This window comes from Gopherus evgoodei, chromosome 4, assembly GCF_007399415.2.
Source record: "Gopherus evgoodei ecotype Sinaloan lineage chromosome 4, rGopEvg1_v1.p, whole genome shotgun sequence".
NCBI lineage: Eukaryota > Metazoa > Chordata > Testudines > Testudinidae > Gopherus > Gopherus evgoodei.
In genome coordinates, this window is record NC_044325.1 from 151,665,437 (window position 1) to 151,692,936 (window position 27,500).

Sequence of the window (27,500 nt, forward strand, 5' to 3'; positions counted from 1 at the left end):
TTGCTCTTTATGCCAACCCTGCCCTGCCCCATTGACACGGTTACACACATTGATCCAGTTTTCAAAACCAAATTTACACTTCTCTCCTTTGGCACACATACATATGGGTGTGTTTGTCCTCTCCCAAGCCCAGCCCAGCCCAGCTCACCATCTTATTCTAGAGACAGTATCTCAGGTCTTTTCCTCACTGCTAAAACCAAAGTGCCTTGTCCTCGTGGTTTTAGCTCAGAATAGCTCCCCCGAGTTAAACAGAACAAAGATCACCTTTTGTAGCAGTGAGGAGGAGGCCTAAGGGACTTAGGCACTGAACGATCAGCCTCACTAGCTTTTAGGCAACAAAATAGCCACAGGGCCACCCTGAAAAGCACAGATCCTGAGCGAGGTGCTGGGTGGGGAGCTCCCTAAACCAGCCAATAGCAGATGCTGAACAGAGGGACCCCTCCCCCAAGTTCAGAACCTAAGTCCCCGCTGCAGGTAGGATCCTAGTTCTGCCTGGCAATCCGCAAATAGGAACCCATCTCTTGGAGTCAGGGGGTTTAGGTGCCACTTAGCTGTTTTAAATAGGTGTGACAACATTGTATGGGAAATAATAAGATTTTCCTGTACAGTGGTTTTGAGAGATGTTCCAACACCCCGTCCCCCCAGCCCTACCCAAAGAAAAGTCAGCAAACAGGTCTGTCCTAAACAAAGGAATGTATGCTTGCCTTTGTTTGCATTTAAGCCATAACAGAGTCATGAAGCAGGAATGGAAACAAAGGAAACAAACAGATGGAAAAAAATCCCTCTTTGACTCCTGGTTCTTAGCTGGAAATGTTTTTCAACAGTGGGACTGGAACTATAACAAGACAGGGCAAACACTCCAAGACACCCTCCCTCTCTGCCCACCTCATTCGCTGCACTTAAGACGACAATTGAAATAGCCATTGGACACTAGGCGTCAGGTCCTGACCTGAAAGTTTTATCAGTAATCTGCTGCAGCATGTGGTGAGAAAATTTGCTTTGCAACTGAGGCAGTTTCTTAAGCAGATGCTAGGTAAGTGTTTTATCTCTTTTTCTTGTAACCATTTCTGACTTTTATGCCTCATTACCTTAGGCAGCGAGTTTCTAATCTGCTGGGGGGAGGAGTGCTCCCCTCTGGCTCCACCCAGGCCCTGCCCCCTCCCCTGAGCACATTATACCTTCCCTCCTTCCCCCCCAGTGCCTCCTGATGCCACAAAACAGCTGATTTGTGGGAAGTGCTGATCAGTGCAGCCCCCCAGCAGGAAGGAGGCACTGGGGGGAGGGAGAGGAGTTGATGGGGGTGCTGTCGGTGGGTGCTCAGCACCCACCATTTTTTTTCCATGTGAGTGCTCCAGCCCCAGAGCACCCATGGACCCAGCGCCTATGCTCATTACTTGTACTCACTTAAAATCTCTCTCTCTGTGTACTTATTAAACTTGTTTTACTGTTTTATCTAATCCAGTGTGTTTAAATTGAAGTCTCTGGGTAACTGTTTAAGGTAAGAGCAGCAAAGAGTCCTGTGGCACCTTATAGACTAACAGACATATTGGAGCATGAGCTTTCGTGGGTGAATACCCACTTCATCAGATGCAAAGCGGAGAGGAATATGTCACAGCTTTTGCCCCTTGAGCCAAGATTCTCATACACTTCATTCCAACTCACTGGTTTAGATAAAGCAAAAAACAAGTTTATTAACTACAGAAGATAGATTTTAAGTGATTATAAGGGATAGCAAACAGATCAAAGCAGATTACCTAGCAAATGAACATAAACAATGCAAACTAAGCTTAGTTTACTAAATAGATTGGATGCGAATAGCAGATTCTCACACTAACTGATGGTACAAGCAGGCTGCAGATTCTTAAGGCACAAGCTGCCCTTTCTTTACAGCTTGGAAGCCCCAGGTCTTTCATGCACAGGCTAGAAATCTCTCCCCCCAGTTCAGTCTTTGTTCCTCAGGTATTTCTTAGGTGAGGAGGGCAGAACCACAGATGATGTCACTCCCTTCCTTATATAGCTTTAGCATATGATGGGAACCCTGTGTCCCAAACTCAGTTTGTGGAAAAACACTGACATCTCAAAGTGGAGTCTGGAATCATGTGACCTGGCCACAGGCCCTTGCATACCTTGCTGAGTCATAGCAGCCATTACTCACCAGTTGTCCTCAGAAAGGCTCAGGTGGTGGATAAAAATCTCCTAAGACCAATTGTTTTCCCTAATGGCCCATTACCAGGAATGGGCCTTTCCCATCCACCTATCTAGACTGAAAGCATCTTATCTAGTGGCCCCTACCAGGTGTAACTACATCTGAAATACAGATACATAGTCACTATCCATAACTTCAGATACAAAGTTGATACATGCACACAAATAGGATAATCATATTTGGCAAATCATAACTTTTCCAATGACACCTCACATGACTTATCTTATACAAAATGCATCATAATTGGCCACAATCATATCATAATATCACTGTGAAGAATATGGGGCACAGTGCCACACCTTACCCTTTAGATCACTGCCAGAGGGTTAGTCACTGACTAATCTGGAGGCAGTATGCCTAATGCCCTCTTTAGGTTTTAGCTCTACAACTCCGAAGTGTTTTGGCTTTTTTTTTTTAATGGGAGTGAGGTCAAAGGGTCAAACTGTCAGCCAGTTTCTTTTCTGTGTTTCTTTTCCCAAGTTGCCTGAAAATATTCTTGTGTGTAGCATTGTTAACACAATGCAGATATTAATATATTTTAGAGCGAAGGTGTCTTGGCATTTAGCCACCAATGCCCTGAGATAGTGTACTTCAGTTTCCCCTTCCACACAGCAGACTGGGTTTTTTAATGCTTTTTCTGCTGTGCCAAGCTCTAATCCTGTTTACAGGTATTAGTTGGGAAGCAGTATCTTATAGGACTTCCCTGGTACCACTCCGAGCATGTTCAAAAGTTCTTCCCAACAATGTTAGACCTTTTCAAAGGATTTACCTTCAATATAACCAACAAACTGTTGTGAAAGTAGAATAAATTATATTGTAAAAATAAGAATGGATTAAAGAAATGTTGTATGTACCTTTAAGCAGAAATAAGAACTGCTGAAATACAGGTGCCAGGAAAAGAAACATTAGGCATAAACAAGGGTGCTAATGGTGAAACATTAACAGAAGATCGGTAATAGTTAGTAAGGAAATAAGATATGCATGCCTAGCCCAGGTAAACTTATCAGATTCTGCTTCCTTTGTTATCTTGTTAAGTGCTCGCCCTTTTATCTGTATAAATAAGGTAGTTTGTGTCTTGCATGGTGCTCGCATTATCTGGGTGTTATTAGCAGAGCGCTGTGCTAATAAAACAGAGTGGTCTCACAAACTGTGAGTCCTGAGTCTAACTTTGACATAATAATGAGACTTAACAGTACCAGCAAATTCATGACAGGGAGGTGTTTCCAAGTACCACACGTTCTGTTTAGACAGTCTGGTTTGTTTAATACTCATTGTTTTTTTCCCAGCTCCTCCCTGAACCATAGCAGGTGATCAGATAGTGGTCTTTCTTTCTGGTTAGTGTTTTTTTCCAGTGTCCCCTTCAGTAAGGGTGTGATGTGATCCTTGGGGTGCAGCCTGGGATTGTGAGACCGCTGTGCCCCCTTAAACTCTCTCCAGCCTGGGCTGTCTCTTACAATGCCTTGCTAGTGACCAGCAGCAAACCCATCCAGGTACTGTTATCACTCAGCACAACAGCAAGTAGAGCCCCACACCCAGCTAGATTGCACGAATGTTCCAAGAGCCACTCATGAATCACACAGAGAAAGGCACTAGCTGAATCCTCCCAGTACTGTATCTCAGGCATATACAGTCTTGCACTGCACAAGATGGGCAGTGCAAATTCATTAATTGGTTCACCACTTCATCAATGGGAAGTGGACATACACCAGCCTTTGCAAAACCGGAGCAGATTTGCCACACGCTTCCTACAAACTCACTGGTAAAGACAAACAGTAAAACAAATTTATTGATTACAAAAGAGAGATTTTAAGTGATAGGCAAAACCTCAGAGTTACCAAAAGAAATAAAATATAACCACACAGTCTGAACTCTCAGCCCTGTTAGACTGGGCAACAACTAGATTCAGCAGTTTTTCTCGCCTCACTGGATATTGCAGTTCATAGTACACAGATTTCATCCTTGAAATCTGGGCCAGTCCCCTCAGTTGGAGTCTTCAGAGTGTCTTTCTTGCTTGCAATGTACGTGGGGACGGGAGAAAGGCCAACCATGGGCCCCCTGTGTTCGATTTTATACTCTGAGTCCTATGCGTTGGGGGAGCACAAGTCCAGGCGCATCTGGGGGGCATTGCTGAGTCCCCAGGCAATGTTGAGCAATTCTCCTGATGGGGATTCATGCAGGTGAGTCGTTGAATTGTAGCTCCCTTGCTGGACAATGGTTGTTGATGGGTTGTTTAACACCCCGCACGGGTGTTGGTTACTTTCCTTGCTGTTGCCTCTGGGGAGCTAATATCTGCCTGATTCCCCAACTTACAGCATGTTTTAGTGACCACCATACAAACAATTCTCATAACATCATATACATTAATGATATCATATATGGATAGAGAAATGACTTTCAGCAGGTCATAACCTTTCCCCTGGTACCTTACAAGGCATGTTTTATATGTAAGATCATGATTATATAAAAATGAGGAATATGGGGGTTCCAGGATGCTCCCCCAAGGTATAGAATGTCACAAAGGGTTCTCAGTTTATGTATGTCTTTGGGGTTTTGGTGAGGCAAGGATGTGAGGGGACCTTGCGTTGGGGTCTGGCCCTCTGTCGGGCGGCATTTGATCTCCAGGGTTATGCCCATACACAAAAAGCCACACCCCCACTCCTAGGATTTCCTTGTGATTTACCCTCCCAGCACTGGGACTTTCCCCACTCTCTTTTTCTAGAGGGCTGTGCTCCTCCAGCAGCTTTTCCTTAGCTGATTTCCTGGCTGGGTAAGACACAGCAATTGCTTCCTCCTCCCATTGCTCAGGTCGGCCATTAGCATTTTCACTGACACTCACGTCTTTAGTAGGATTCTCATCTGGTCTTAAAGAGACAGAGTTAGTTTCCACAAGTGCATCAGGAAGAGCATTTTGCAAAAGTGGGACCTGGACTGGGGTATCCCCAAGAGGTCAGTTGTGTGACTGAGAGATCAGTTACACAGTTCCCTCTTAAAACCTAAGCCACAGGCTGAGTGCCTGCCTGCTCAGAAACTGACCCAGCTTTTCTGTCCTGGGCAAAGCCCTCCCCCCATGTGATCAGTGAGGAGACATCCCCGTACTCCCACTAATTCCTTTTCAGTTTCCGCCTCTGACCCTCCCTCCCCAAGACACACACCTCTGTGTTCTCTAGAGTGGGATCTATCCCCTCTCCAGCTGTGATGAGCTCGCAGTTAACAGCCTGAACAGTTCTTTCACTGGCAGGGACTAAACTCTCCTCCTCTCGGAGTTGGGTTTGCCTCCAGCTACAGAGTCAATGCAACCCTCACCCACCTCAGTGGTCTCTACAATTCCATCACCCTCCGCTGGGCTTCCCTCTAGGACACATCTCCCTATGCAGGTGAGGTCCGTCCCTTGCTTATCTGCAGCCAGCAACCTGGATAGTTTTCTCACTGGCAGGCAACACCAGTGCCCCTCCCCTCGACCTCCTTTCTAGGGGAAATGCTGCCTTCAGCTACCATGCGAGAGCTGATCTCAAGCACACTCGCTCGCCCAGGGAGTATACAGTTTCCCATTGTTGCAGAGGACTTAAAGACACGCTCTCCTTTACTCCAGCAGTACCCGAGACTTTATCTTTTTCCTCTGGGGTTTCAGCTTAATACTCAACATGATTACTTTTTTTTTTTTTAAAGTACAATCCCTTTTTCAATAAATCTTTCATGTGTCAAGTATCAGAGGGTAGCCGTGTTAGTCTGGATCTGTAAAAGCAGCAAAGAATCCTGTGGCACCTTATAGACTAACAGACGTTTTGGAGCATGAGCTTTCGTGGGTGAATACCCACTTCCTCAGATGCATGTGGTTCTGCTTCTTTCACAAGTTTAGTTGGTGCTTTTTCTCCTCTCTCTCTCCACCCTCCATGGCTAATTTCTGGATCTTAATATCTTTGTCTTCCTCTGTCTGTTTCAGTTCCAAAACACTCTGGTGTGCAGCTTCTTGCCTTGCATTCTCTGCTTTCCTGACTTGCTGCTGGGCTTCAATTACTTCTTTCTGTAATTCTTTTATCTCCAACAGTCTTTGGGGTTCTCCCTCTTTTTCTTCTGCCTGCACTCTGCACAGCTCCAAATTCACCATGGTTTCACTATTCTCACTCATCTTGCTGCTTTTCTGTCCCTAACTCCCTTGCCAGAAAACAACAACCAGTAACCTCAAGCCACTACACTTAAAATCACTCCCAGTGTATGAAGTGCAAATCTGACTCAGAGGAGCAAGCTGTGCATATAACCCTGCTTGACCATGTCACTGTGACAGGTTTCCACAGGGGTGCACCTGGAACTGAAGTACCACTGAGCCCTCTGACCTACCAGCCTGGGCTCCCTCTCTCACTATGCTGCTAGGACAAGCTGCAAAGCCCTCCAGCCTGGACTTTCACTAGCATACGCACAGGTAGGGACACACCCAGATGCAGCACATGCAGGCTCTCTCTCCCGCCCCTGCAATCAATTTACAACAGAAAGGCTACAACAGGGGTCAGCAACCGTTCAGAAATGCTGTGCTGAGTCTTCATTTATTTACTCTAATTTAAGGTTCCGCATGCCAGTAATACATAATATATAACTGAACTATGCTTGTATGGAAAGTAAATAAGGCTTTTAAAATGTTTCAGAAGCTTCATTTAAAATTAAATTAAAATACAGAGCTCCCCAGACCGGTGGCCAGGACCTGGGCAGTGTGAGTGCCGATGAAAATCGGCTCATGTGCCACCTTCGGCACCCGTGCCATAGATTGCCTACTCTTGGGATACAGCTAAGGCAACTCGCAGCTCTCCAGGCACCTCCCCCCCCCCCATGGTAGTATAAACCCAAAGTAATACCGTCACATGCTGCACAGGGAACTGTACAGTGTAAGCTCATAAAGTTTGCCCCTTCCCCAATATGGAGAGGAATATGTCACAGTCTTTGCCCCTTGAGCTAAGATTCTCATACACTTCACTCCAACTCGCCAGTTTAGACAAAGCAAAAACAAGTTTATTAACTACAAAAGATAGATTGTAAGTGATTGTAAGGGATAGCAAACAGATCAAAGCAGATTACCTAGCAAATAAAGAACAAATACAAACTAACCTTAGTTTACTAAATAGATTGGATCTGAATAGCAGATTCTCACACTAACTGATGGTACAAGCAGGCTGTAGATTCTTAAGGGGCAAGCTGCCCTTTCTTTACAGCTTGGAAGCCCCAGGTCTTTCTTGCACAAGCTACAAACCCTTTGAGCCTGGGTCCAGCACTTCCTCCAGTTCAGTCTTTGTTCCTCGGATATTTCCAGGAGTCTTCTTATGGTGGGGAGGGCAGAACCACAGATGATGCCACTCCCTGCCTAATATAGTTTTAGCATATGGTGGGAACCCTTTGTCCCAAACTCAGTTTGTGAAAAACACTGACATCCCAAAGTGGAGTCTGGAATCACGTGACCTGGTCACAGGCTCTTGCATACCTTGCTGAGTCATAGCAGCCATTACTCACAGGTTGTCTGGAGCACGCTCAGAAAGGCTCAGGTGGTGGATAAACATCTCCTAAGACCAATTGTTTTCCCTAATGGCCCATTACCAGAAACAGGCCCTTCCCATCCAGCTATCTGGACTGAAAACATCTTGTCTAGTGGCCGTTACCCAGGTGTAACTATATCTGAAATCCAGATGCATAGTCACTATTCACAACTTCAGATACAAAACTGATACATGCACACAAATAAGATAATCATATCTGGTAAATCATAACTTTTCCAATGACACCTCACATGACTTATCTTATACAAAATGCATCATAATTATGCCACAATCATATCATATCACTGTGAAGAATAAGGGGTGCAGTATCACAGTGAGCACTTATGCCCGCTGCCCAATCAATGCAAAGGAGGAACAGGATAATTAATTTTTTTTAGTCCTTGATTTTGGCAGTACGAAACAGTAAACTTGTCAGAATGAAGAACATCATGTATCACATTCAAATGTATCATAATAAAACATGTGGCATACAAAAAAAAGGCTATGAAAATATGCAATTAGAAGTAGGAACAATTCTGTAGAAAATCCACATCTAGGTATGCAACAAATGAAGTCACAGAAGAGTGAAGTCTGCACTTCAGCGTCTGCAAGATGGGGATTACCTACACAAAGAGAATTTTTAATAAGTTTTCAATTACAAAGTGTGTGGGGAGGAGGAATCACATGTTACTGGAAGTCCAAAACATTACAGGATGTTACAGGAATGTGCAACTGTTTTAGGGATATGGATTCTTGGGGAGAGGTAACTGATAAAAGTACCAACCCAGTGCACCCTAAAGGCTCATAAAAAATGCAAATTAAAAGAACCCAGAATGAATGTATTTAAATCTCATGTCTTTGGGGTGTATAATTGGTTATTTTTGAATGTTTGTGGCTGTCAGTCTATGTTGGAGTTGTATACCTAAAATTACAGTAGAAATTTGCCTTTGAAAAGGATTTCATACAAGATAGCACGGTGCTTAAATAAAGGCACCTAGTGGGATTTTCAAAGTATCGAAGTGCTTTCAACCTTTACACATCTGGCCTGTGCTGAATATTTGGGAACCAACTTCTACACACAAGCGGTGAGGTGAAAAAGCAGGAGGGTGCTGGATAGGGAGGCAACCACTGACAAATGCAATTCCCATTGGTGGATCAACGGAAACTGGAAAAGTTTGAAGAACGAGGAGTCCTTGTGGCACCTTAGAGAGTAACGAATTTATATGGACATAAGCTTTCATGGGCTAAAACCCACTTCATTGGATGCATGCAGTGGAAAATACAGTAGGAAGATATATAAACAGAGGGCATGAAAAAATGGATGTTGCCATACCAACTACAACAGGACTAATCAATTAAGGTGGGTGATTATTACTACAAAAGTTTTTTTTTCTCCTGCTGAAAATAGCACACCAACACACACACGTGTGTGTGTGTGTGTGTGTGTGTGTGTGTTCCTTCTGTATTTTCCGCAGCATGCATCCCATAAAAGCTTATGCCCAAATAAAGAGGTTTGTATCTAAAGCGCCACAAGTACTCCTGTTCTTTTTGCTGATACAGACGAACACGGCTGCTACTCTTAAACCTGAAAAAGTCTGGCCACCAAGCCAGGAAATTACTCAGCCTGGATGTCATGTGATCCCAAAGAATAACCCTGGGTATTAAAAAAATAAAATACAGTAAAAGAACAAAAATGTAAAACGAAAAACGCCTGTTGCAACACAAGCAGGAAGTGCGATCGCTGCCTGGAGCTGGGAGCAAAGTAGGAACATCTTCAGCCATTACTTGGTATCCCCAATATGCCCCGGGGACCTCCAGCTGCACAAGGGGAACGGGGGTGCAGGACGATGTAATAAGAGTCACATTCTCTAAAGTGAACAGTACCAAGGCCTGAAGCGGCGGGGACAGACCCGGAAACCGAGGGGGGAGTTTTAAATGTCCGACTAGTGTATTTTTCCTCCTGCAGCAGCTCCCTGCGGTGCGGGCTGGCGCCGGCCAGCCTGGGGCTTTAGGACCAGAGCCCTGGGAAGCGGATTAGGCGCTGCACGCTCCCAGCCCCGCAGCAAATTCCGCCCCGCTCGCTGCGGGGGGGAAGGGGGTGGGAGGGGGCGGTGCCTGTGCCTTTGCCTTTGCTCTTAAGGCACCGGGAGGCAAGTGACTCAGCACTTTCCCTGGCTCCCTTTGGTCCGGATCAGGCTCTGTCTGGCTCCGCAGCTGCAGAGAGAGACCAAGAGTGAGTCCGAGGATCCCCATCGCCCCCCCCCCCCCCGCCGCGTCCCGGACCCCGCTAACTCCCCTCCCTTCTCTGTTCTCTCCGCAGTGCCTGGACCCTTCACCATCACCTACTTCCCCGTGCGCGGTGAGTGATGGGGGGGCACAGCCAGCGAGGGGACCTCGATACTGGTCTGCAGCCCCTGCTTCCCCCCCAGCCCTGCTGATGCCCCTCACTCCCGATCCGCAGCCCCTGCCAGACCAGCCCTGGGCTCCCCCCGCCCCCAGCTCCACCACTGTCCCTCACTCTCAACCCGCAGCCCCTGCCAGCCCAGCCCTGGGCTCCCCCCCAGCCCTGTCGGTGCCCCTCACTCCCGATCCGCAGCCCCTGCCAGCCCAGCCCTGGGCTCCCCCCCAGCCCTGTCGGTGCCCCTCACTCCCGATCCGCAGCCCCTGCCAGCCCAGCTCTGGGCTCCCCCCGCCCCCAGCTCCACCAGTGCCCCTCACTCCTGACCCGCAGCCCCTGCCAGCACAGCCCTGGGCTCCCCCCCAGCCCTGTCGGTACCCCTCACTCCCGATCCGCAGCCCCTGCCAGCCCAGCCCTGGGCTCCCCCCCAGCCCTGTCGGTACCCCTCACTCCCGATCCGCAGCCCCTGCCAGCCCAGCCCTGGGCTCCCCCAGCAACCCCCGTCCCCTCTAGCTCTACTGGTGCCCTGGGTGCAGAGAGCAGCATTGGCCAGGGGTGTCTGTTCTGCCCGATCTGTGCCCTGTTGGGGCCGGGCAGCGAGGGGGGCGTGGGGCAGCGGTGTCGATGACTCCAGGGGCTGGGTGGTGAGAAGGATGGAGATGGGGATGCCTGTGCCCTGGGGAGCTGCAGGAGGGGGATGGGACTGGAGGGGATCTGTCTGTGCCTGAGGGAGCTGCTGGGGGGCTGGGGGCACCGGAGGGGTCTATCTGTGCCCGGGGGTAGCCAGTGAGGATCTATCTGTCCCATGGCGCAGGGCGCTGTGAGGCTGTGCGAATGCTGCTGGCCGACCAGGGGCAGGAGTGGCAGGAGGATGTAGTGACCATGGATCGGTGGCAGAAGGGAGAGCTCAAGAAATCCTGTGTGAGTGAAACCCCTGGGGGTGGCTGACACTGAGTGTTCAGGGTGGGGTCCCTGAGCAGAGTGGGGGATGTGGGGGGAGTGACCCTGTGGGGATGGGGGGGAATCCCAGGGGAGGTGGGGGGCATGACACCATGAGGGGTGGGGGGCATCTCTGGGGAGATTGTGGATGTGACCCTATGGGGGTGGGAGGGAGTACTGGGGGAAATGGCAAGTGTGGGGGAACCCTTGGGGGAGGTGGGAGGCATGATCCCGTGGTGGGGTGGGGGGATCCTCAGGGGAGATAGAGGCATGACCCTCTGGAGGGGTGAGGAGGGGGATCCCAGCAGAGGTTGAAGCACTGGTTCAGAGTCACCTCCCCCAATGGCTTTCTGGCCCATCTTGATTTTGGCCCACTGAGGTGGCTGCTCTGCGGTGTGCGTGCATCTGTCTGTCCGTCCATCCATCCCGCGGCCTCACCCTGTCAGCCCAATCTGGGGCTTATGACTCCTCACCTTGTGCTCCCTGCAGCTGTTTGGGCAGCTGCCCAAGTTTCAGGATGGAGACTTGACCCTGTACCAGTCCAATGCCTTCCTGCGGCACCTGGCCAGGACCTATGGTATGGCTGGGGGAGGGAGGGACTGGGCAGCTGGGGGGAGCTGGGTGTAGCGGGGCTCCCTGTGCTGGCCACAGCTCTCCTCTGGCAGTGCTGTATGGGAAGGAGCTTGAGGGGGGCAGGGCTGGGTGTAGGGAGCAGGTGTGGGCAGGGGAATGGGAGGGGGAGGTCTCCCCAGGCTGATAGCAGCTCTCGCTCTGGCAGGGCTATACGGAAAGGACCAGCGGGAGGCGGCGTTGCTGGACATGGTGAATGATGGAGTGGAAGATCTGCGCCTCAAATACGCCCAACTCATCTACCAGAACTACGTGAGCCAAGGCTAGAGTCTGTGTTGGGGGAGGGGTGGGGGCAGGAGAGGGCAGCTCCAGCACTGGGGCATAGGCCTGGCTGGGGTGTTGGGAGTGGGCCCCATTTCAGTAAGGGCAAGGTTGACTTTGGTACTGGCATTGGGAGTGAGGCTATGGGTCCAGCACTGGGGACAGGTCCTGTTGTGGTGGGGGTGGTTCCAGCGCTGGGACAGGTCTGGGTGGGGGTGGTCCCAGTCGTGTTGGCGGTGGGTCCAGCACTAGGATGAGTTGCAGTGGGGGTGGGTTTCTGGGGGAGCAGCTGGGCCCTGACCCCTGTCTCCTGCAGGAGAACGGTAAAGCAGCCTATGTGGAGGCACTGCCAGCGCAGCTGTGCCCCTTTGAGACCCTGCTGTCCCAGAACCGCGCCGGCCAGGCCTTCATCATCGGAGATCAGGTGAGTGTGTTTGGGAGGGGGCAGTCTCCCCACTCCTGCCCCCTACAGTAGCTGGGGTATCTGTTTATCAGTCTCCTCCTCGCCAGGTGACCAGGCTCTCACTGTCCCTGGCCCCAAAACAGATGAGTCTCATCAGCTGCCTGGGGGCATGGCCATGGGTTGACTCCACCCCCTCTCCTCAGATCTCTTTTGCAGACTATAACCTGGTGGAGCTGGTGCGGAACCACCTGGTGCTGGCACCTGGCTGCCTGGGCTCCTGCCCTCTGCTGGCCGCTTACGTGGAGCGGGTGACTTCCCGGCCCCGCCTGCGCACCTACCTGGAGTCAGCTACCCACCGTGACCGGCCCATCAATGGCAACGGCAAGCAGTGACCCCCATGGATGGAGGGAGGGGGCACTCTCGTGGCACAATAAACAGCTACCAGACCAGGCCCCTGTGTGTTGTTGGGGGGGCATAGTGGCCAAGGGGGAGTTGGTGCTTAAAAACCCATTTCCACTCCTGGAAGCAGCCCCACGCACGGTTCCAGCAGGTGCCTGCTGCCCAGAGCTCAAGGACCGTGCTGGGAGCTGGGTCCTGTGGGGCTGCTGTTGTGTGCAGCTGGGGGACAGCAGAGGGGCAGTGATACGCAGGCACATGGGCTACCTCCTCCCAGGGCCTTAGTGCTACTCTGCTTGGTGGCTGCGCCCGAGATGGGGCATTGCCCAGTGGGATGGTCAGGAGCCCCTGGGGGCAGTGCCCTGACCCAGAGCGGTGCCCACACCGTGCCCTGCACTTATCCTGCCCTGTTCCATCAGGCCAGACTCTGCCGGGGGCAGGCTGTGTTGCCAGGTGCATGCCCACAAGCACAGAAACACCAGCCCTGAGGACTCAGGGTGGGGCATGGCAAACTCCCCTCCAAAGGGAGGGGCTGCTCCAGCAGGTCCTCAGCCCATAAAATCCAATTCTCTTCCAGTCTAACTGAAAAGGCTGTTCATCTGCCTCTCCTCAGCCCCTGGTGCCAGCAGAGCTATCCACATTGTACTGGGGAGGGGTGGAAACCAGGTGTCTGGGGACCTGGCCCCCTGCTGTACCTACTAGGCCCCACCCACCCTTTGAGGGCTGGGGATAGAATCCAGGCATCCCCAGAGTGGGTGTGTGATTCCTCCATGGGCCCCACCCTTGGCCTGGCCCCTTGGGCGGTTGGCAGCCCCTGTGTCACAGATCCCCAAGATCGGGGCTAGGCCGCAGCATTTACACTGTCCTGTGGAGGAGCCCTTCAGTGCCCCAGCCCCCCAGGGCCTCACTCTTCCTCCAGGGCTGGTCACGTGGCCTCTGCCCCAGAACCTCTGGGCTCCACCATCCTTTACCCCGTGAACGCTGCCTAGCGTTTCCCACTGAGCCAGACTCCTGGAGAGACCTGGGTGTTCTTTGGTGAGCTCTGACACCCCAGCCCCTGTTTGCAGTGACACTTGGCAGCATTGTCAAACCTGCTCCATGGCCCAGCGAGGCCCTAGGTCAGCAGGAAGAACTGAGGGTTAAAGCATCATTCATTCTGGTCGAGCCACTATTCACCAGCCAAGCCCAACCCTGCCCCTAAAGCCGTCCCCCACCTTCCAAACCTGCCCCCAACCTAGCCCAAACTCCATGTTCAGAATGTGTCTCTGACTCCTTCTTTCCTCAGTTCCCAGACGGGAGCCCCCAGCTTCCTCCAGCAGCCACCCTTTCTCCCCCACCTCCCTCCAGCAGCCACCATTCCTCCCCCACCTCCCAGCGCCGTCCTCCCTTCCGCCTCCCTGCTGAGAAGTGGCAAAATCCTCCTGCTGGGGCACGGGTTGCTAGGTGTCCGTGCCCTGGTGACTGGATTTCCCATTGTCACCTTGCGTTTTCTGCCGATAAGGCTCGGCCTCACTGGTCCTTCTTTAATGATCCCTACTCAGACAGCTAGGGGACCTTTCCCCCACGTCTCTTAGCCTGCCCTGAGAGCAAACTTCATCCTGTTTCCCCCAGTGGGTAGCCACATGCAAACTATGGGGGAAACTGAGGCACACCGAGGCTTCATCAGGGCCGGCTCCAGGCACCAGCCGACCAAGCATGTGCTTGGGGCCGCACCTTGGGCCAGGGCGGCGCTCTGGGGTTTGTTTTTTTGTTTTTTTTTGGTTCGTGAGCACAGCACTGGAGGATTTTTTTTGTTTTGGCGGCGTGGGGCTTCGGGCGGGGTGGCACTTGAGCGGTGCGGCGCTCGGGGGACGGAGCTTCGGGTGGGGCGGCATTTGGGGGGTGGGGCTTCAGGCAGCAAGAGGTGCTCAGGGGGGCGGGGGCTTGGCATGGTGCTGGGGGGGGCTGAGAGCAGCACGGCGCAGGGGGAGTGGGGGCTGAGAGCAGCGCGGCGCTCGGGCGGGGGCAGGGCTTCGGGCGGTGTGGCCATCTTCTTTCTTGCTTGGGGTGGCAAAAAAGTTAGAGCTGGCCCTGGGCTTCATAAAAAAACTATTACAAAGAATTCCGCCTTTGTCACAGCTTGTCTCCCTGCTTTCACCCACTGCTGCCCCTGGACATGTCTGATCCAGCCTGGCTGCCAAGGAGAGGGGATGAGTGGGAGCTGGGGTTGCTGGTGAAGCATAGACAGACCTTAGCACATCGAACCGAGCCTCCCGCTGGGACAGGCTCCCCTGGCACACAGTCAGTACTGCCATGTGAGCAGGTCTGATTTCGGGGTGGGAGGGCAATTTCCATAGCAGGACTGGCACCTCCCCAGACAGGGGTCCCATCAGCCCCGCTGCGCCCTGTCGCCCGGTGTGGTGAGAGAATTGTCATTGTGGATGTGCCATGGGGCTGGGATCCCCCTCCCTGGGCATCTGTTCCCACTGCTCTGTCTCACTGCTCAGGGCACAGACCCCTCCCCTTTCCTGAGGGGGGTGGGTCCTTGGTCACAGCCAGCCCAGAAGGATCTGAGAGGCATGGTGTTCTTCTGTCTCCAACAGCCACATGGAAGGGGGTTGCCATGGCCGTGGAACAGCTGCAGGAGCCTGCCATGGGGGGAGGGGATGCCACCCAGGAGACTCCCCAGGGGGACCCCAAGGCCAGGGGAGCTTCACTCCAGTAGGAAAAGGTGGAAGGAGGAGCTGCTGCAGGAGAGGCCCAGGGACCATGCCGGTCTCAGGAAGGGTGCTAGGGGGCTGAGAGATGGGGAGGCCAGATGGGCCCATTGACTCACCCCGTCTGACCTCCCATAGGGCACAGGACGGGGACTTTTACTCGCTTCCCCTGTACTGAGCCCTGTCCCTGGTGTTTGACCAAAGCAGTGTCCCGAAAGGCTCCAGTTTGGCTCTGAAGACAGCAGCGATGGAGCCTCCTCTCCAGCCCTCAGGAGTTTGCTATGGGGGTTCCTCACCTGCACCATTAGACATTTGTGCCTCCTTTCTAACTGGAATGTGCCTGGCTCCATTTCCCAGCCGCTGGGTCTTGCCCCGTCTCGCTCTGCTAGATCAAAGAGACCTTTTGTACCTGTTCTTCTCCCTCCCTGAAGGTACTTCGACCCTGTTATCCAGCCACCTCTCAGGCACGGCTTTGAGAAGCTAGACAGATTGAGCTCTGTCGGTCTCTCCCTGTCAGGCACTTTTTCCAGCCCTCGAATCATTTTGGTGGCTCTTCTCTGCACCCTCTCCAATTTTTTTCAACATCCATTGTAAACCTGGCCCCCAGAACTGGACGCCAGCATCCCAGTGTGGGTCTCCTCAGTGCCGGATGCAGAGGTAAATCCAACGCCCTGCTCCTGCTCACCACTCCCCTGTTTATATAGCCCAGGGTTGCACCAGCCCTTTTTGCCACAGCATCGCACCGGGAGCGGACGACAAGATGTTTGGCCCTGTGATGATTTTGAGGCCTCATCTGGACAGGTGATGGTAGGAAGCTGTTGCTATGGAAAGCACAAATACCCTCCTGTCTGTGCCCCACTGACTAGCAGAACTGCATCCCAACCCAGGACAATGGAGAACGCTCAGATCATAACAGGAATGGCTAAGGGGGCTGCTGGACAAAGCACATCCTCCCTCCTTGGCTGTGCTGCCCTGGGAGCAGTGGGAAATTACCAAAAAGACTCAAGCGTTGATGGGGGGGTACATTAAACAGACCCCGGGGAGCTGGGGCAAGATGTAGGAAGCTTGGGCAGGACGGAGGGTGCAGAGCAGACAGCCACGTGAGAAGAGCTGAGCTGGGGTAGAATGTGCCAAATGGCAGCAGATAAACTCTGTTGTGAAGCACAAGGGCCTGACTGGCCCAGAGGACTTTGATGCCAGCCCAGGAATGTGCTCGAGTAGGGAGGATGCTGAGGCAGGGAAATGCTTGGCAAAGTTGTTGCCTTGCATAGGTCTGACTATTGTGCTGTTAAAGGGCAGCCATGGGGGAGACTCAAAGGGGCTGTGTGTGTCTCTGTTTCACATACCGTAGGCCTCTGGGAACCCAGCCAGCTCACCCCTTCAGTGGAGTGCTGGGAGAGTAGGGTTGCCAGGCCTCCGGTTTTCAACCCGAATGCCCAGTTGAAAAGGGACCCTGGCAGCTCCAGTCGGCACTGCTGATTGGGCTGTAAAAAGTCTGGTGAGTGGTGCAGCAGGGCTAAGGCAGGCTCCCTGCTTGCCCTGGCTTGAGCGCAGCTCCGGGAAGCTGACAGCACATCTGACCCCTAGGCCCAAGGGTGATCAGGGAAGCTTCACGTGCTGCCCCCACCCTGAGAGCCACCCCCATAGCTCTCATTGGCCAATGGGAGCTGCAGGGGCGATGCTTGCAGTCATGGGCAGTGCGCACCGTGCAGATCCACCTGGCAGCACCTCCACTTAGGGAGCAGCTGTTAAAACCTTATTCCCAGATTCTGGACCTTAGCGTCCAAAATATGGGGGTTAGCATGAAAACCTCCAAGCTTAGTTACCAGCTTGGACCTGGTACTGCTGCCACCACCCAAAAAATTAGAGTGTTTTGGGGCACTCTGGTCCCCCTGAAAAACCTTCCCTGGGGACCACAAGACCCAAATCCCTTGAGTTTCACAACAAAGGGAAATAATCCTGATTCCCTTCCCCGCTCCAGGTGCTCCTGGAGAGATACACAGACACAAGCTCTGTGAAACTACGCAGAGTGAGTCCCCCTCTCCGTTCCCAATCCTGGAACAAAAGCACTTTCCTCTTCACCCAGAGGAAATGCAAAATCAGGCTAGCAATCCAACACACAGCTTTCCCCTGATTTCTTCCTCCCACCAATTCCCTGGTGAGTACAGACTTAATTTCCCTGAAGTAAAGAAAAACTCCAACAGGTCTTAAAAGAAAACTTTATATAAAAAAAAAAGAAAAAATACAAATGTTCTCTCTGTATTAAGATGATACAACACAGGGTCAATTGCTTAAAAGAATATTGAATAAACAGCCTTATTCAAAAAGAATACAAATCAAAGCATTCCAGCACTTATATTCATGCAAATACCAAAGAAAAGAAACCATATAACTTACTATCTGATCTCTTTGTCCTTACTCTTAGAAACAGAAGACTAGAAAGTAGAAAGTACTTCTCCAAAGCTCAGAGAAGCAGGCAGGCAGACAAAAGACTCAGACACCCACTTCCCTCCACCCAAAGTTGAAAAAATCCGGTTTCCTGATTGGTTCTCTGGTCAGGTGTTTCAGGTGAAAGAGACATTAACCCTTAGCTATCTGTTTATGACACGCCCCCCAAATTGCAGACAGTGGGGAAGCTCACGGGCGGCAATTTCCTTCTAGAACTTGAAAATAAACAGATTAATACAACACATGCACCTTTACATATACTACTAAGTATATAACTAACAGACTTTTACATTTTAAGAACACTTTTTAACTACTGGATTCTGGGAAACTCTCACGGGAGAGTGCATCAGCAACTTTGTTAGAAGCTCCTGTGATGTGTTGAATTTCAAAATCAAAATCTTGGAGAGCTAAACTCCACCGAAGAAGTTTCTTGTTGTTCCCCTTGGCAGTATGAAGCCACTTTAGTGCAGCATGGTCAGTTTGTAGTTGGAACCGCCGTCCCCAAACATATGGGCGTAGCTTTTCCAGGGCGTACACAATGGCATAGCATTCCTTTTCACTGACTGACCAGTGACTTTCCCTCTCAGACAGTTTCTTGCTAAGAAACACGACAGGATGGAAGTTGTGATCTGTTGCTTCCTGCATGAGCACTGCTCCTATACCACGCTCAGATGCATCTGTGGTTACTAGGAATGGCTTGTCAAAATCCGGGGCCCTGAGCACAGGGTCAGACATGAGCATCGCCTTAAGCTGGGTAAAGGCCTCTTGACACTCATTAGTCCACTTAACGGCATTTGGCTGGGTCTTTTTGGTTAGGTCGGTTAATGGGGCAGCGATTTGGCTGTAGTGTGGTACAAATCGCCTGTAGTATCCGGCCAAGCCTAAGAAGGATTGGACCTGTTTCTTTGACCTTGGGACAGGCCACTTTTGGATAGCATCCACCTTGGCCTGTAGGGGGTTTATGGTTCCTCGACCCACCTGGTGCCCCAGGTAAGTCACTCTGTTTTGGCCTATTTGACACTTTTTGGCCTTAACAGTTAGTCCTGCCTGCCTGATGCGCTCAAAGACCTTTTTCAGGTGGAGTAGGTGTTCGGGCCAGGAGTCTGAAAAAATGGCCACATTATCGAGGTAGGCAACTGCAAATTCTCCCAGTCCAGCTAGTAGACCATCTACCAGCCTCTGGAAGGTGGCGGGTGCATTTCGAAGGCCGAAAGGAAGGACATTGAATTCATACACCCCCGTATGGGTGACGAATGCTGACCTCTCCTTGGCAGGTTCATCTAGCGGTACTTGCCAGTACCCCTTGGTTAAGTCTATGGTAGAGATGAACTGGGCACGTCCCAACTTTTCCAATAGCTCATCAGTACGTGGCATTGGATAGTTGTCCGGACGAGTTACAGCATTTAGCTTACGGTAGTCCACGCAAAAGCGTATTTCCCCATCTGGTTTGGGTACCAGAACCACTGGAGATGCCCAGGCACTGGTAGATGGGCGGATTATACCCATCTGTAGCATGTTCTGGATCTCCCGTTCTATAGCAGCTTGGGCATGAGGAGACACCCGGTAGGGTGGGGTTCTGATTGGGTGAGCATTACCTGTATCAATGGAGTGGTATGCCCGTTCAGTCCGTCCTGGGGTGGCTGAGACAATGGGGCGAAGCTAGTGCACAGCTCCTTGATTTGTTGCCGCTGCAGACGTTCCAGGGTGGTTGAGAGGTTCACCTCTTCCACGCCACCGTCTTTTTTTTCCGTCGTAGTAGACACCGTCAGGCCACTCAGCATCATCTCCCTGGACTGTAAACTGACAAACCTGTAAGTCTCTGGAATAGAAAGGCTTGAGAGAATTAACATGGTACACTTTAGGCTTTAGTGAGGAATTGGGAAATGCTATGAGGTAGTTTACAGCTCCCAGGCGCTCTTGGACCGTGAATGGCCCTTCCCATGATGCTTCCATCTTATGGGCCTGTTGCGCCTTCAAGACCATAACCTGGTCTCCTACCTTGAAGGAACGTTCTCTGGCATGTCTGTCATACCAGGCCTTTGCTCTTCTTGAGCATCCTTTAGGTTTTCTTTAGCAAGGGCTAAAGAGTGTCGGAGGGTGCTTTGTAGGTTGCTTACAAAGTCCAGAATGTTAGTTCCTGGAGAAGGCGTAAACCCCTCCCATTGCTGCTTCACCAACTGTAATGGCCCCTTAACCTCGTGACCATACACTAGTTCAAATGGTGAAAACCCTAAACTGGGATGTGGTACAGCCCTGTAGGCAAACAGCAACTGCTGCAACACTAGGTCCCAATTATTGGAGAATTCGTTGATGAATTTTCTTATCATGGCCCCCAAAGTTCCATTGAACCTTTCCACCAGGCCATTGGTTTGATGGTGGTACGGGGTGGCAACCAAGTGATTCACCCCATGAGTTTCCCACAGTTTTCCATGGTCCCTGCCAGGAAATTAGACCCTGAATCTGTAAGGATGTCGGAGGGCCAACCTACCCTGGCAAAGATGTCTGTTAGGGCCAGGCACACAGTGTTAGCCCTGGTGTTGCCTAGAGCTACTGCTTCTGGCCATCGGGTAGCAAAGTCCACTAAAGTCAGTACGTACTGCTTTCCTCTGGGCGTCTTTTTTGGGAAAGGGCCCAGAATATTCACAGCTACTTGCTGAAATGGGACCTCAATTATGGGGAGTGGCGGGAGAGGGGCCTTGACCTGGTCTTGAGGCTTACCTACTCTTTGGCATACCTCACAAGACCGGACATACTTGGCAACATCCTTGCCCATCCCCTCCCAGTGGAAGGACTTCCCCAACCGGTCCTTGGTTCTGTTCACCCCAGCATGGCCATTGGGATGATCATGGGCTAAGCTTAAGAGCTTCTCCCGTACTTAGTTGGGACCACCACTGTTTTGCGGCTGCCATTCCTCCCGTGTCCACCAGAAAGAATTTCCTTGTATAAAAGTCCTTGGTCTATAACAAACCGGGATCGATTAGAAGAGCTGAGAGGCGGTGGGGTGCTCCGTGCCGCCGCCCACGCTTTCTGAAGGCTGTCATCTGCTTCCTGCTCAGCCTGGAACTGTTCCCTTGAGGCTGGGGTCACCAGTTCTTCCTCAGACTGTGGACTTGGGCTTGGTCCCTCTGGAAGCGATGTAGGTGATGGGGTTGTTTCCGTTGCTGGTGAACCGCTCTCCGCTGGTGCACCTGAGGGTATTTCAGGCTCTGGCTGAGCCTTTTGGGTATGGCTGTCGTGTGCTTCTGCCAGTTTTGGCTCGCTGGCGCCCTCTGGCGTTGAGTTTGAAGATGTGGTTGCACTTGCTGGTGCTGGTTGCTGTTCCAGTTCCGGGCCTGGGACTGGAGATGCTGTGGCTGTTTCAGTGGTAGGCATGGAATCCGGGTCCACTACCTCTGTCTGGGTCTCTGGTAACACAGACGGGGCCTCTGTGGACGGCTCAGGAACAGGAATGGGTCTGGAAGCTTGCCTGGTTTGGCTACGGGTAACCATTCCCACTCTCTTGGCCCGCCTCACCTGGTTGGCCAAGTCTTCCCCCAGTAGCATGGGGATAGGATAATTGTCATAGACTGCAAAAGTCCACATTCCTGACCAGCCTTTGTACTGGACAGGCAGTTGAGCTGTAGGCAAGTCTACAGCTTGTGACATGAAGGGGTAAATTGTAACTTTGGCCTTTGGGTTGATGAATTTGGGGTCAACGAAGGATTGGTGGATAGCTGACACTTGTGCCCCCGTGTCTCTCCACGCAGTAACCTTCTTTCCGCCCACTCTCAAATTTTCCCTTCGCTCCAAGGGTATTTGAGAGGCATCTGGGCCTGGGGATCTTTGGGGTGATGGTGGTGTAATGAATTGCACTTGCATGGTGTTCTTGGGACAGTTGGCCTTGATATGTCCCAGTTCATTACACTGAAAGCATCTTCCATCTGATGGGTCACTGGGCCGAGGTGAGTTACTGGAGACTGGTGAGGTTGAAGAGTAGGGTATCTGTGGCTTTACTTGGGTGGTATGTAGGGTCTTTGGCTGTCCTCGGTTGTAGGGTTTATGGTCTGTGTGCCCCCTGGGGTAATCGTTTCCCTTGACAGTAGCTTTTTTGCTTTCTGCCAGTTCCATCCATTTGGCTCCAATCTCCCCCGCCTCAGCGATAGTTTTGGGATTTCTATCTTGTATGTACCGTGTGATGTCTTCAGGAACACCATCCAAGAACTGCTCCATTTGTATGAGAAGGTTCACTTCTTCCAAGGTTTGAATGTTGTTTCCTGTTAACCAGGCCTCATAGTTTTTTGCAATGTAGTAGGCGTGTTTGGGAAATGACACCTCTGGTTTCCATTTTTGGGTTCTGAAGCGCCGACGGGCATGATCTGGGGTTATCCCCATCCTGTATCTGGCCTTGGTTTGAAAAAGTTTATAGTCATTCATTTGCGGCTTGGGCATTTCAGCTGCCACCTCTGCTAAAGGTCCACTGAGGTGTGGCCTTAATTCTACCATGTACTGGGCTTCGGGGATGCTGTACCCAAGACAGGCTCTTTCAAAATTTTTCAAGAAGGCCTCGGTGTCATCACCTGCCTTGTAGGTGGGAAATTTCCTGTGCTGGGGAGCAATAATTGGCGCCGGGTTGTTAGGGTTGGCTGGCACATGCAGCCCAGCTTTTGCCATCTCCAGTTCATGTTTTCTCTGTTTTCCTTCTCTTCATTCTCTTTTTGTTGTTTTTCCATTTCTTTTTGTTGTTTTTCCATTTCTTTTGGTGCTTTTCCATTTCTCGGCGGTGGGCCACCTCTTCTTCTCTAGTTTTCTTTTGTGTGCTGCCTCTTGGGCTGCCTGTTCTCTTTGGAAGGCTGCCAGTTTGAGGCTTTCTTCCTTTTCTTTCATCTCCATCTGTCGCCTGTGTTCAGCGTCTTTGATTTGTTCTTCGGCGTCAATCCTTGCCTTAGAAGTCATGGTTCCTGTTTTCTTGTGTTGGGGTGCCCTCCGATGTTTATCTTCTGAACTGCAGGCTCTCTGTTGCCTCCTGAAGTCTGCCTAGCAACAGTGCTTTTTTTCCTTTTCTCTCTCTAGCTAATGTTCAATTAAGGGAAACCAGAAAAAACCACTTTATCTGCATGCATATAAGTGCTGGTACTTGCCTCCTAATGGGAGGGCTATTGCATGACAAAAGACCCTTAACAGTCTTCTCGCTTAATATGCAAACCACAAACTGCTAGAGAGCAGAAAAAAAAATTCTCTCTGGTTCCCTTTTAAAACCAAACTGTTTCTCTCTGCTAAAAAGCCCTTAGCAGAGAAAAGAAAAATATAATATTCCTACTGGCTTCTGGATTCTGTCTATATCCCGCCGCTGCTACACCATGTTATAACCTTTATTCCCAGATTCTGGACCTTAGCGTCCAAAATATGGGGGTTAGCATGAAAACCTCCAAGCTTAGTTACCAGCTTGGACCTGGTACTGCTGCCACCACCCAAAAAATTAGAGTGTTTTGGGGCACTCTGGTCCCCCTGAAAAACCTTCCCTGGGGACCACAAGACCCAAATCCCTTGAGTTTCACAACAAAGGGAAATAATCCTGATTCCCTTCCCCGCTCCAGGTGCTCCTGGAGAGATACACAGACACAAGCTCTGTGAAACTACGCAGAGTGAGTCCCCCTCTCCGTTCCCAATCCTGGAACAAAAGCACTTTCCTCTTCACCCAGAGGAAATGCAAAATCAGGCTAGCAATCCAACACACAGCTTTCCCCTGATTTCTTCCTCCCACCAATTCCTGGTGAGTACAGACTTAATTTCCCTGAAGTAAAGAAAAACTCCAACAGGTCTTAAAAGAAAACTTTATATAAAAAAAAAAGAAAAAATACAAATGTTCTCTCTGTATTAAGATGATACAACACAGGGTCAATTGCTTAAAAGAATATTGAATAAACAGCCTTATTCAAAAAGAATACAAATCAAAGCATTCCAGCACTTATATTCATGCAAATACCAAAGAAAAGAAACCATATAACTTACTATCTGATCTCTTTGTCCTTACTCTTAGAAACAGAAGACTAGAAAGTAGAAAGTACTTCTCCAAAGCTCAGAGAAGCAGGCAGGCAGACAAAAGACTCAGACACCCACTTCCCTCCACCCAAAGTTGAAAAAATCCGGTTTCCTGATTGGTTCTCTGGTCAGGTGTTTCAGGTGAAAGAGACATTAACCCTTAGCTATCTGTTTATGACAGCAGCACGGAGCCAGGGCAGGCAGGGTGGTGCTGCCGAACGAGAGCTGCCAGGCCAGAGCCCACACCTCGAACTCCCTGCCCCAGATTGGAACCTCCTCCCACACCCTAACTCCCTCCCAGACCCTGGACCCCCACCCCAGCCCCCTGCCCCAAGTCGGAACTCCTTCACGTGTCCAAACTTCCTCCTGAGGCCCACACCCCAAACCCCTCATCCCCAGCAGCACCCCAGAGCTCACACCCCCAGCTGGAGCCTGCGCCCCTTCCTGCACCCCAACCCCCTGCCCCAGCCTTGAGCCCACTCCCACACGCCAAATCCCTTGGCCCCAGCCTGGAGCCCCCTCCCGCACCTTGAACTCCTCACCCCCAATGGGAGCCTCACCCCCTCCTGCACCCCAACCCCCTGCCCCAGCCCAGTGTGGGTGGGGGACAGTGAGCAACAGAGGGAGAGGGGCTGGAGTGAGTGGGGGCAGGGCTTCAGAGAAGGGGTGAGGGAATGAACAGGTCCTTGGGAAAGGGGCCGGGCAGGGGGTGGGGCAAGGGTGTTCGGTTTTGTGCCATTAGAAACTTGGCAACCCTATAGGAGAGAGGGATTTAAGCTAGGGGATGGCGGAGGAAGGGTCAGTTCTGAGCCCAGGGGCTGGGCTCCTGGACAGGAGGGGGTGCTAGCCAGAGGGTCTTCACCCTGAGAGTCGGCCTGGGGACCCTCAGACTGAGACAGAGGCTTAAAACACCTGGAAACCCAGCAGCAGGCTCCCACCACACCCCCAGCAGTCTAGTGAGCGGCGGAGAGAGGGCCCTTGTCTGAGACTCATGCTACCCCTAAATCCTCTGCAGACTCCCTGCTCTCCAGGACCAGCTCCCCAGTCTGGAGGTGAGGGCTGCAGGCCTTACTTATGCATGGGTGACTTTGCAGCTGGCCGTGTTAAAATGCATTTTGTTGGAATGTGCCCAGCGTACCAGAGCTCCGATGGCATTGTCTGACTGCCCCAACCGCCTCACTCTTTCCCACACCCCAATGGTGCCAGCTGCCCAGCTCCTCAGCTGAGGTTTAATATTTGCTGCCGGATCGATGGAAACGTTAAGTAGGGTGAGGCCTAGCGCAGATCCCGGCATAAGCGCCTGTTGGACGGTGATTCCCCATCGACCACTCCTTTGAGCTCCCTCCATTAGCCACTTCTTAATCCATTTAACGGGGGTTAGCACAGCCAGATAGTTAGTTAATCTGGAGCAAGGAAGCAAGGCTCTGGAGGAGAGCAGCAAAAGAGATGGGGAGGATTAGGGGGGGACGGTAGAAGAGTAGCATGGCGGGCAGAGGGAGATGGAAGGGGATTAGCACAGCCTGGCCAGGAGGTGGGGAGGGATATCTTATCAGGATATGTTCCCAGAGCCCTGGATTGTTATCTGCCGCAGCACCAGGCTGACCCTGACCTGCCATGCCCACCCCAGTCTCCCTCACCATGCAGAGGCAGCCCATGAAACAGGAGCTGCAATCAGCACTCCCAGCCCCAGCCCACTCCACAGGGGCCGTGCCGCTCCATCGCCCAGCACTCTCCAGCTGTGGCCAAGCAGTGCCGGATTAACACATAACTAACTAAGCTACAGGTTGGGCCCACAATATGAGGGCCCTCTACAAAGAAAATACTGACTCCATTTCAGATTTTATCGAAATCGCTTGATAAATAAAGGAGATATGGGAAAAAGAAGATTGTCTCTAAATATACATCCACCATGTAATATACGCCATCATATGCCAGCAATGCCCCTCAGCTATGTAACATCGGCCAAACTGGACAGTTGCTACAGAAAAGGATAAATGGACACAAATCAGATATTAGGAATGGCAATATACAAAAACCCGTAGGAGAACACTTCAACCTCCCTGGCCACACTATAGCAGACCTTAAGGTCGCCATCCTGCAGCAAAAAAACTTCAGGACCAGACTTCAAAGAGACAACTGCTGAGCTTCAGTTCATCTGCAAATTTGACACCATCAGCTCAGGATTAAACAAAGACTGTGAATGGCTTGCCAATTACAGAACCAGTTTCTCCTCCCTTGGTTTTCCACACCTCAACTGCTAGAACAGGGCCTCATCCTCCCTGATTGAAGTACCTCATTATCTCTAGCTTGCCTGCATATATACCTGCCCCTGGAGATTTCCACTACATGCATCTGACGAAGTGGGTATTCACCCATGAAAGCTCATGCTCCAAAACGTCTGTTAGTCTATAAGGTGCCACAGGACTCTTCGCTGCTTTCTCTAAATATAGACATTTTCATTCAAATATGACAAAAATATACACATCTGGCTACACACCTACCCTCCCCCTTCGCTAATTGTTCATTATTGACAGGTGGGAGCCAGGGCTGAGAAAAGAATGATAATTGCACTTGTAAAATTACTATTTCTGTGGGTACATCTGCTAAGGCAGCTCTCTGTTGGTGATCTGCTACTGGTAAAATTCTGACGGTACCTTCATCACTTATTTAAATAAATAATGCCTCTGTCCTGGAGGCAATGGCAACAGGTTAGACCCAAAAGGGAAAATGGGTTCCTGGCATACACACAGCTCTGGGATTGGGACACAGCGCTGTTGTAAATTGTCAAAGGCTGGAATGTTGTTGCCTTAGGATTGCTGTTCAGGCTGCCCTGTGCATCTCGCCTTGGAGCTCCCACGTTATAGTACGAGCAGCAGACCAGGCAGCCTGCTCGTTCAGCAGATCTCAGTGTTACTGTCAGGTTCTTTCCCCACTCTGAACTTTAGGGTACAGAAGTGGGGACCTGCATGGACACTTCTAAGCTTATAATTACTAGCTTAGATCTGGTACACGGCCACCATCCAGAATTCCAGTGTCTGGAGCACTCTCTGTCCCCCCAAAATTTTCTCCTCTCTGAGTTGCCTTGAGAGACTTCACCAATTCCCTGGTGAACACAGATCCAAATCCCTTGGATCTTAAAACAAGGAGAAATTAACCATCGCCCCTCCTTTCCCCCCACCAATCCCTGGTGAGTCCAGATCCAATCCCCTTGGATCTTAAAACGAGGAAAAATCAATCAGATTCTTAAAAACAAAGCTTTTAATTAAAGAAAGAAAGAAAAGTAAAAATCACCTTTGTAAAAATCAGGATGGAAAATACTTACAGGGTAATCAGATTCATATAGCCCAGAGGAACCCCTCTAGCCTTAGGTTCAAAGTTACAAGCGAACAGAGGTAAAATCCTCTCAGCAAAAAAAGGAACATTTACAAGTTGAGAAAACAAAAATAAGACTAACATGCCTTGCCTGGCTGTTACTTACAAGTTTGAAACAGAGAGACTGATTCAGAAAGATTTGGAGAGCCGGGATTGACGTCTGGTCCCTCTTAGTCCCAAGAGCGAACAACCCCCAAAACAAAGAGCACAAACAAAG

The 27,500-nt window shown here is 50.9% G+C and overlaps 1 protein-coding gene across 1 annotated transcript; it reads left to right on the plus strand.

The window, feature by feature from the left end:
- Window positions 1-9,844: 9,844 nt before the first annotated feature.
- On the plus strand, window positions 9,845-12,804 carry GSTP1 (glutathione S-transferase pi 1). Its single transcript, XM_030562555.1, has 7 exons — window positions 9,845-9,955; window positions 10,043-10,081; window positions 10,935-11,041; window positions 11,549-11,636; window positions 11,838-11,941; window positions 12,267-12,374; window positions 12,557-12,804. Coding segments are annotated over exons 1-7 (636 nt in total). The 5' UTR covers window positions 9,845-9,954; the 3' UTR covers window positions 12,746-12,804.
- The last annotated feature ends 14,696 nt before the right edge of the window (window positions 12,805-27,500 follow it).

Excerpts from the sequence above, each read along its gene's own strand:
- GSTP1 (XM_030562555.1), top strand. Across the intron at positions 11,042-11,548 it reads GAGAGCTCAAGAAATCCTGT|CTGTTTGGGCAGCTGCCCAA; the intron begins GTGAGTGAAACC and ends TGCTCCCTGCAG. Across the intron at positions 11,637-11,837 it reads GCACCTGGCCAGGACCTATG|GGCTATACGGAAAGGACCAG; the intron begins GTATGGCTGGGG and ends TCGCTCTGGCAG.